Source organism: Molossus molossus, unplaced genomic scaffold, assembly GCF_014108415.1.
Source record: "Molossus molossus isolate mMolMol1 unplaced genomic scaffold, mMolMol1.p scaffold_m16_p_12, whole genome shotgun sequence".
In the NCBI taxonomy this organism is placed as follows: domain Eukaryota; kingdom Metazoa; phylum Chordata; class Mammalia; order Chiroptera; family Molossidae; genus Molossus; species Molossus molossus.
The window spans coordinates 29,169,368-29,179,226 of record NW_023425347.1 but is presented as its reverse complement, the minus strand read 5'-3'; the positions used below and the strand labels follow the sequence as shown (position 1 = coordinate 29,179,226).

The 9,859-nt window shown below is 41.7% G+C and overlaps 1 protein-coding gene across 1 annotated transcript in view; it reads left to right on the top strand.

The window, feature by feature from the left end:
• Positions 1-6,650: 6,650 nt before the first annotated feature.
• TMEM170B (transmembrane protein 170B) overlaps positions 6,651-9,859 on the top strand; it is a 45,973-nt gene continuing 42,764 nt past the window's right edge. The window contains exon 1 of the mRNA XM_036255599.1: positions 6,651-7,026. Coding sequence (XP_036111492.1) covers positions 6,708-7,026 — 319 coding nt within the window. The 5' untranslated portion in view covers positions 6,651-6,707. The remainder of the gene's footprint in view (positions 7,027-9,859) is intronic.

Here is a 9,859-nt window from a genome sequence, read left to right as displayed (position 1 = left end):
TCCTTTTGAGACCACAGCTCTTTCAATCAGAGAAGACATTCTTTGGGAGTTTCAGCCTCCTGCGGTTCCCTATGGACTGTCATTGCATTTGCCTCAGCTATAGCACATTAGGGGCTGGGACTGAGCACGGAGAAAATGAAAATAGTGATTTCTCCCCGTTCTCTCTGGGTGTTGGGAGACCTTTTTCCTTCTCTTCAAGCCCAAACAAGAGGATTTCTTCTGGAGCTCTCTCTATTGGCACCTATGTCCATAGTCTAAGCTGTCCAGAGCCTAGCCCAGGGCACACAGAAGAAATGACATGGGAAACTAATGGCCTGTTTGATGGCACTTCAAATCCTCCTTCTCTTCCCCAATCCACCGGCTCCTCTTTACTTTCCAAATTCCTCCCTGCACGTTAAGTTCAGTAGCTACATTTCATAGAGACACTGAATGAAGAATGTTTACTCTGTCTTACCCTGAATTGGACTCTGACTTATTAATTTTATACTTGCTTAAATTTTCATTCAAGTATAAAACAAAAGCAACAACAAAAGACTTCAAGGACTATACTGTAGTTTTCTTAAGTATTCTTAATGTCAAGATGAAATAATGTTGTGTAACTGACTGCAGTTAGGAAGGAAAAGGGAAAGGAAGTTTAAATATACTGATTTCTTCATTTTTCATAGCTTGGGCTAAAGAGATATTTCAAGTGGCCAAAACTCAGGAAGAATCCATAGAAAAGCTAATAATGATGGTTGCCTGAAAAACACCAAATGGCTGGGGTACAGGGGTGAAGGGTGACTTTTTACTGAACACACTTCAGCCACATGAATATATTACGTTAAAAGCAAATCAGGGGGAAAACAGAGGCAGATGTTTGTTCATCAGAAGAATTCTTCGCAAACCCTTTTTTCTTGTTCTTTAGGAGAAATAGTCTTTAGAAGTTGGCATTCCCATATAGTTTTAAAAATCTATTAATATTTACATGAAACAATAATAAAAGCTAGCATTATAGCTCCAGACTTCACTCTAAATATATAATGTATAAATAAATAATATATATGAAATATGTATTTTTTTCCATTTTACAGGTGAGGAAACTTAAGATAAGCGAGGTTAAATAATATACCGAATGTTCATATCTGGTAAAGCAGCCAGACTAGGAATAGACCAGGTAGTAGAGCAGTAGGCATAAAGGGTAGAAAATATACAAGCTACTATAATTTGATTGGGAGGGTTAGGATTAACAGAGAGGTATATACTTTTGAATTGCTTAGAGTGAGTCTACACTCTGTTTGGAGGAGATTGGGGTAACAGAGGTTGCCATAAAAAATAAAAGAGAACCAACCCTTTCAAATGATAATGGACACACAAAGAAAAAGCAACACAAACCATACCAACTAGGTACTATTTTAAAAGAAGCAGCAAAAATAAAAAGAATAATATAGCTAATACTACATGCATATTATATCAATAAATAGAAAGATGGAGCTAGAGGCACTGGTAGAGATCTGCCTGTCCTTCCTTCTCAAACATGCCTCTGGTAGAAATCTGCCTTCTCAAACATGCCACTGGTAGAGATCTGCCTGTCCTTCCTTCTCAAACATGCCTCTGGCTCCTAGTGACTGCGGGTGAAGGTTGTATCCCACTGCATTACAAAGCAGCTCGCCTTCCTCTTCTGGGCAGGGCTGGATCCCTCCGCAGCCCCATAATGGTAGCTGGTAGCCTAGGTGCACCGTATGTTACTGGGGAGACAAAACAGGACATCTCTTTATATTTCCTAGTCACAGAAATTCCAGCTTTTTAAATTGTCTAGGTGGGCAATATTGGGATGCTTCTAATTTTGGTAGGTAGACTAATTACATTTAGAACGTGGCTTTCCAATGTCATTTTGCAACATCGTTTTTAGAGTTAGAGCTTTTACAAGCGGCAAATCCTCTACCTCGTTTCTCTGATTCATTGTGATGGAAATGTCTCATGACACTAATAGGTGTTCTGAGAAACATTTCAACATGGAAATTTCAGCGAAGTACATATTTCGGAATGATATGCATGGCTCTTTCTTCCTCTTACTTCTGTCATTTCTCCCAACTAAATTTTATTTTCTTCTTCAAAAAACAACCAACAATGCTCTCGTTTCTCCCTCCCCTCCCCTCCCCTTTCTCTCTCTCTCCTCTTTCTCTCTCCCTCTCCCCTAGCAAGTCAGGTAGAAGTGTGGTTGCATGTATGACATTTGAAAAAAATTAGTTGAAAAATGTTGCAAAATTTCGACCTAACCTTGTGAAAATTAAATGAACGAATATATAGTAATTGGCACAAAGCCTGGTGTGAGGAAGATGCTCTGTGTTGATTATTACTACTCGGAGAGATACTATTATTTCTCCCAGTTTAGAGCTAGTAAGTGTTGGAGTCAGTGTTTAAACCATGTAATGAATTATTGAACCTACTCCACCATCCAGGGTTTAGAGTTGTTAAAATGTGTAACAAGATGAAGTTAGGTTGTCTATACCACGAGATTCTACTATATTGTACCATACAGCAAGAAAGAAAGATAATAAAGTGGAGAAAAATGTCTTTGATAATGTTTTTCTCAAAGGATCAATATCATTGTATATATAATCTGATTTTAAAAGCTTTACTCTGGGCCCTATCTGGACATTTAATAGGATGACTAAGACTTACGAGTATTCCCTCACTTATGTCTAAGAAATATACCAGGAACCATTCATAAATTGTTTATTTCTTCTTATTTTTTTTTTAAATCCTCACCTGAGGATATTTTTCCATTTATCTTAAGATAGAGTGGGAGGGAGAGAGAGATATGAACATCATTGGTTGCCTCCCGCACGACCCCGACTAGGGCCAGGGACTAAACCAAAACCAAGGTACATGCCCTTGACCGGAATCGAACTCGCTACTCTTTGGTCCCTGGGCCAACACTCTAACTGCTGAGCCAAACCAGCCAGGGCTGTTTATTTATTCTTAAGGGCATAGGGTTGAAAGACACCTCTAAGATTCATTTCGGGTGTTCTCTGATTTCTGGCAGGACTGTGACTAAACCATTCCTTGATCGATGTATTAACTCAATATCTAAAATATGCAAAAAAAGAAATTACACAACTTTTATTTGCATTAACTCTTTTTTGTGTTTTATAACTCTGTTGGAAAACGTTCAATTTCCTTAAGAGTATAGGCTTCTAACACAGTGGTATCATTAGCCTCATCAAGGCAATTGCAAGTTAAATGCAATGAATTAGCCTAAAGAATAGAGAATTTATTAATCTTCAAATCTTATAGATAATGCTTGGAATATAACATTACAAATTTATTGATGCCAAATAAATACTTATTAAATTGAATTAAACTGAAAAGCAGAGGGAAGGTTGTTGGAATATCGGAGTGCATTATGGACGAGAGCAGTGATTTTTAGCCATGGTAGGCACACTGGTGTGCTGCAGGAATTTAAAAAAACATGCAATACCTGACTATTTAGTCAGGGCCACTGACCTCTTTTTCCTCAGACTCTCAAATTAAGAAATGACAACAGCCAACACAAGAATAGCCATCTGGTGTGAATGAATCAAAATTTTATCTATTTTTTTGTGTGCCACAAGATGAAGACAGTTGAAAGTTATTGGACTAGAGGTTTCATTGCTGTGTCTTTCTCATTTTCTGAAACCAACACTTAAATTACATTTTTTAAAAATGATGTGAAACAAGAAAAATGCTGACTTTTTATGAAGTTCTTTCAAGTATTCATTCAGCAAATATTTATTGAACACCATGTGCTAGGCACTGTCCCAGGTTCTGAATATTTTATTTTAATTAATTAATTAATTTTTGTAGTTACAGATGTCCTTCCTTTTTTCCCCATTGACAATCCTCCTCCCTGCTCCCGTTCCTCCCCCAACCTCACCTTATTTGTTGTCTGTGTCCTTTGGTTATGCATACATGCATATACGTTCTTTGGCTTATCTCTTCCCACCCTCCCTCTGAGGTTTGTCAGTCTGTTTCCTACTTCTATGTCTCTGGGTCTGTTTTGCTCATCAGCTTATTTTCTTCATCATATTCCACAAATTGAACGTATTGGGATGACATTGGTTCACAAAACCATACTGGTTTCAGGTGTACAACTCAATAAAGCATCATCTGCACATGGCATCATGCACCCATTAGCCCAACCAAAGACTCTTTCCATCCTCATTTTCTTCCCCTTTGCCCAACTCCACCTATCCCCCAACTCTCCTTTCCCTCTGGCTATCACACTGTTTTCTGTGTCTGCATATTGGGTATATATGTTTTTTGGCTGATCCCTTCACCTTCTTTCATCTGGTTCCCCCACCACATCCTCCTGACATCTGTCCATCAGTTCCATGTATCCATGCCTCTGTTTCTATTTTGTGTGTCAGTTTATTTTGGTCATTAGATCTCACCATAAGTGAGATCATATGGTATTTGTCTTTCTTTGACTGGCTTGTTTCACTTAGTATAGTAATCTCCAGGTCAATCCATGCTGTCTTTTATCCAAGATAAGATTTCCTTCTTTTTTTATGGCTGCTTAGTATTCCGTTGTGTAAATGCACCATAGCTTTTTTATCCACTCATCTACTGATGGATACTTGGGCTGTTTCCAGATCTTGGCAATTGTAAATAACACTGCTATGAACATGAATACTATGTTTTAAACAACAGCACGTAATAGTGAGAACCTCAGTTGATTCCAAACCAACTAAAAGTTCTTAATGTGAGAGTTTAATGAGTTGTTGCTCAGTTTGCTATGAACACTTCACTGAATGTGGTTACTTTTTTTTTTTTTTAATACCACTAATTGTATAATGTCAACTCTCTTAACACCACCATTAAATAACCTGCACCTTCCCTCACAGAACCTTAAAGTTATGGAGTAATAGTGAATGAAGAAACACAGTGTGGCTGCTAGAAAGAATTAATAGACTAGTAATTCAGAAACTAGGCTATGAAGTGATGTTACTTCTGTCAAGTCACTAAATTCTGCAGAATCAGTTTCCTTATATATAAAATAAAATGGTTTAGAAAAATGCTAAAGCAAAGCTCCTTTTAAGTCTGATATTCTATAATTTTAATTAATTAAGATCTAATTAGTTCTAAATTCTAGAAGGAAGATAAACTCTATATTATTAGTTTGGGCTCAATTCTCATTAGTGATGCAAAAATTTCCCTTGTTGTGACACCAATACATGGATTATATACATATACATAAATATGTATGTATAATAATTATTTTTAAAGCAGTCACCAAAAATACCATCTTACAGGTTTTGCCATGTATACTTGATTTAGCTACAGTGTGAATTTCACCTCCCTTTGCACGCTTTCTTTACAGATGGCAGAGCTGTTGAAAAAGGATGGAGTTGGGGGTGGTGGCCGCTAGTGCATATTTATGTTATGGCCAAACTTAATTTTTATTTTTCAAGTTTTAACTTTTAAGGTTTCAAACTTCAAGGAGTTGTTTAGTTTGTTATAGTTGGATTTTATGTAGCTCCTCTGGACATAAAGAAAGGCACTAAACAATGGGAAGAAAATTTAGGTCCTAGGGGAGAACAGCAACAAAAACTTTTTTTTTTTGCAATCTAGATTAAAAAAAAAAAAAATACTGCAGTTAGATCAGGGAATGGCAATGAATAGGACACCAGTGAGCCCTATGTCAATAAGTATTTGGGAACCTGGAACCACAGAAGGCCCAAGTTCTTGTTGTGGGAAGGACTGGATGAATGAGAAAGGGGTCTGTTTTATTAGCTTTAAAATATATTTTGCAGGTAGTGACCTAGCTAAGTCACCTGACTCAAAAAAAAACAACAAAAAAACCCTCAATTAATAAATCTAAAATGTTTAGATTATTTACATCTTTCAAAAAAAGATGCAAGCATCTGTATCAAAAGTATTTTATTCGAAACCAAAGATCTGAACTACCATCGCACAAAGTTTAGTACCCCTTGTTCCACCCATGATAGGTTAGGGTTGCCCTTCAGGCTTGGGCTTCAGCACCACTGGGCACCCAACGCTCACAGAGCGCCTCGGTCACAGGCTCCCGCCCTCCCAGGGCGCGCGCTCGGGATCTGGGGGCGGAGAGGCTGTGGAGGTGGCTCCCTTGGAGCATCCAATCAGCAGCGAAGCCCGGCGGTGGCGCTAGTGACGTAGGCTGCGCTTCCCTCCGCCCCACTGCGGCCGACTCTCGGCGCTGTCAGCCTCGCGATCTCCGCGCGCGGGGACGGGGAGAAGGAGGACTTTGAGGCCGGCTGGGTGTCGGAGGGCGGCGGGTCGCGGGAAGGGGGAGAGTGAGCATGCGCAGCGGCTCCGGTAAAGGCAGGGAGGAGGGGACCCGTGCGCGCGCGCACGAGCGGCCCGCGGGCAGCCGCGGGTGGAGGGGGCGGTTCCTCGAGTGTCGGCGGCCGGAGGGTGGGCAGGCTGGTGGCAGGTGCCACCGAGGGCACCGCCGCAGCCTCCTCCGGGTCCCGGGTCTTCTAGTCCTCCGGCGGTGATGAGCTGGTCTCCGTCGGGGGCTGCACCTGCCGGCTGCCCATCACTCCGAGCCTCCCGGCGTGACCTCGGCCTCCTAGCGTGCCCGATCCCCGCGGCGCGGTGCTGCCCCTGAGGGGGAGCGGCAGCGGCCTCCTCCGCACCGCGTCCTCGCTTGGGGGCCGCGCGGGAAGAGCGCCCGGCCCCCTCCCCTCCCCCGTCCGCTGTCCTCAATGTCTCCCCGGCGGGGAGGGGGCTGCCTGGGAGACGCGCTGAGCGGCACCCCCCGGAGGCCCGTCGGCCGCAGCAGCAGCGCCCAGCCCGGCGCCCCGCAGCCTTGCCCGGCGGCGGCGGCGGCCTGGAGGAGCCGCGCACCCGCCGCCGCCCCCGGAGCCTCGCAGCCGCCGCCGCCACCCGGCACCCGAGAAGAGGGCGGCGGGCGCCCCCCGGGGAAGATGAAGGCGGAGGGGGGTGACCACTCCATGATCAACCTGTCGGTGCAGCAGGTCCTGAGTCTCTGGGCCCACGGGACGGTGCTGAGGAACCTCACGGGTAATTGATGCGCCCGGGGTGGGGATGGGGGATGCGGTGCCACCCCTTGCCTCCATCCTCCCTCCAGAGCAGGGGAAGTGCTCCTGGCGGCCCCATCCCTGTGTGCGCCCGCTTGGGAGTTCGCGGTCCCAGATCCTGGCGAGGAAGGTGTTAATTGGATCCACTCCGCGCGGGTTCCAGGGGCGCTGACGCCCCCTCCCCTTTCACCCGGCACTCAAAGGCTTCTGAATTGTGGGGTGAGGGTGGGGGTGGAGGTGAGAATCCACGACCCTCACCACCTGCCTGGCAGGGGGAGGGCCCCACGGCCCTGCCTTCTGTAGTACGCGCGGAATAGCCTGGGTGCTGAGACTTGAGCACAGTTAGCTTTTATTTATCCCCCGCTTCCCCCACGCGCGCACACACTCATACACACACACAGCTCGCTTTTTACTGTTTAGATCTTTTTCTGTTTAGCTCTTTTTCTTTCTGGAAAATCTCAAGCTAAATGCACGACTTAAATTTCCTGCTCACCATCAATTTGCTTCAATTGTTAATTTTTGTTTTTTGGAAATAGGGATGACAGGTAGATTATAGTGGGTCAGCGGCTGGGCCAAGGTCTAGTGCATTCTAAGCATTTTAGTTTTAATCGTGCATCTCCTCCCTCTCCTATTTCCTTTTGTCTGTCTCTCCCTCTGACTTAAAGCTGCTGCTTCTGTGACATTTGATAATTTTGTGTATTTCCTTTCATTTGCAAGGCTATCAGGAGAGAATTGGACTTAACTACATTATAATAATTAACATCAATTTATAGTTGTAAAAATGAGCAATAGTGCTCATATTTTTATCGAATGTTTTAGGTTTGCTTTGTGAAGAAACTTATGCTTTTGTTATTGTGGAAATGCTTATATTACCATACTCTGAGTCGGATTAGTGTTTACAAGAAAAAGATTATTTTGCAATTTGATGACTCCTTAGTGCCTGATCCTCTGAGAAAAAACTTAAAAACATACTCAGGATTTGATTCTTGAAAATGTATAAGGCAGCTAATTTTGATAGAACATTAGTATTTCAAAATGTATTATGGCAAACTATATACTACAAATATAACCTGTCTTGACAGGATACATACATGTATGTGTGTATGTATATACATATATGTGTGTGTGTGTGTGTGTATAGTATTTCAAAACCTGGTATGATATGGAATTCAGATATTCATAGAGACTATTAAAAAAACTATATACCACTGTCTGGTACACTGGTTTCCTCCTTGTATGTGGAAACTATATGGAAATATGTTTTCATTTTTATTTTTTAGAGAGAGAGGAAGGGAGAGAGAGAGAGAGAAATATCTGTGTGAGAACCATGGTTTGGCTGTTTTCTGTATGCCCCCTATTGGGGATCCAGCCGGCAACCTGGGCATGAGCCCTGACTAGCAATGGAACTGGGACCTCTCAGTCCATGGGACAACACTCAATCCACTGAGCCACACTGGCTGGGCAAATGTGGAAACTATAAAATTAACGTAGATTCTGGATTGATTCATGATGTCCTCACTTTTAATAAGTGGTTATTTAACTTGGAGCCAACTGACCTTACATGATGGTTTACAGATAGGAACATGTTCTTAGTTCTGAAAAACTACATTGACATAAAGACCATTTTATGATTCAGTTGAATTTAGGGATAGACTGCTTTATCTTACTATAGCTTTGCCTCATTGCTAATATTTGTTCACTGCTAATATTCAAATGTTTGTATCAGAGTATTTAGAAAATTTTAACTTTGGGAGACAGAAAAAAATGTACATTTTTGGCTAGATTTTACAATATTTTAAAATATTTACTTTAAGATTGTAATAATTACTTAGTGGTTTTCAGTTCCACAAGTCAACCATTAGGTTAGTAATAATAGTTTCATCCCGGGGCTAGCTCTAATTATCTCCTAATGCAATCTTAATAATCATCAGTTGCTCATAGGACTTTGCCATTTCATAGAGGATATATAGAACATTGCTAACGAGGACTGAGGTGGGACTGGGAAATAAATTGAACTTCATCTAGGAAATAACTAGAGTGTGAGTATGCAAAATTCTGTTTGTCAGGGTGAAAATGGAGATGAAAGTAAATTAGAAATATGTTTCCCCAGCAGGTGAGTGTACCACTTGTTAGGAACCACCTCACTTCCAAAGTCCATGAAAAATGTAGAAAAATGGACTTTGGAAATGGTTACATGCTGGTGGTTCTTAACGGCCTTCTCCATATTGGTGACATACGTAGCTTAATCATTAGTCAAGATATATACCTACCATGCCATTTAGAACAACTCCTAAAATAACTAATTCCTGCTCTGTATCAGCTACTTTACATATATTGTTTTTAATCTTCAGACTAACTCTCCAAAGTAGATTTACAAAGAAACTCAGGGAGGTAAATTCAGTTGCCCCAAATCACATAGCTAGTAAATGGCTGAGCTAGGCTTTAAAAACAGTCTCTGCCTGAAGAACTACTCTTCCCCCATTTGCAGGATGCTTTAGTTACTTCCTCTTTACCCTCTTCAGGCAATGAAATGCTTGCTTCATCGTGCTACTTCTGCTCCTTGTATATGCTTTTTAATTATATTTTTCAGTTGCACTATAGTTTTTATTTGTCTCTTCTAGACTGTGACCTTTTTCGATGTGGAGTCAGTGTCTTACTCACTGAATTCTGGAATCCTGGCATTATAGTATCTGGCACATAGTAAATGTTCAATACATATTTATGGAATTTTAGAAAACAGTCTTGAATATGTATTACTTTGATAGAAATAAGTGTTTAAAAAGTGATCATAACCCTGGCCAGTTTGACTCATTTGT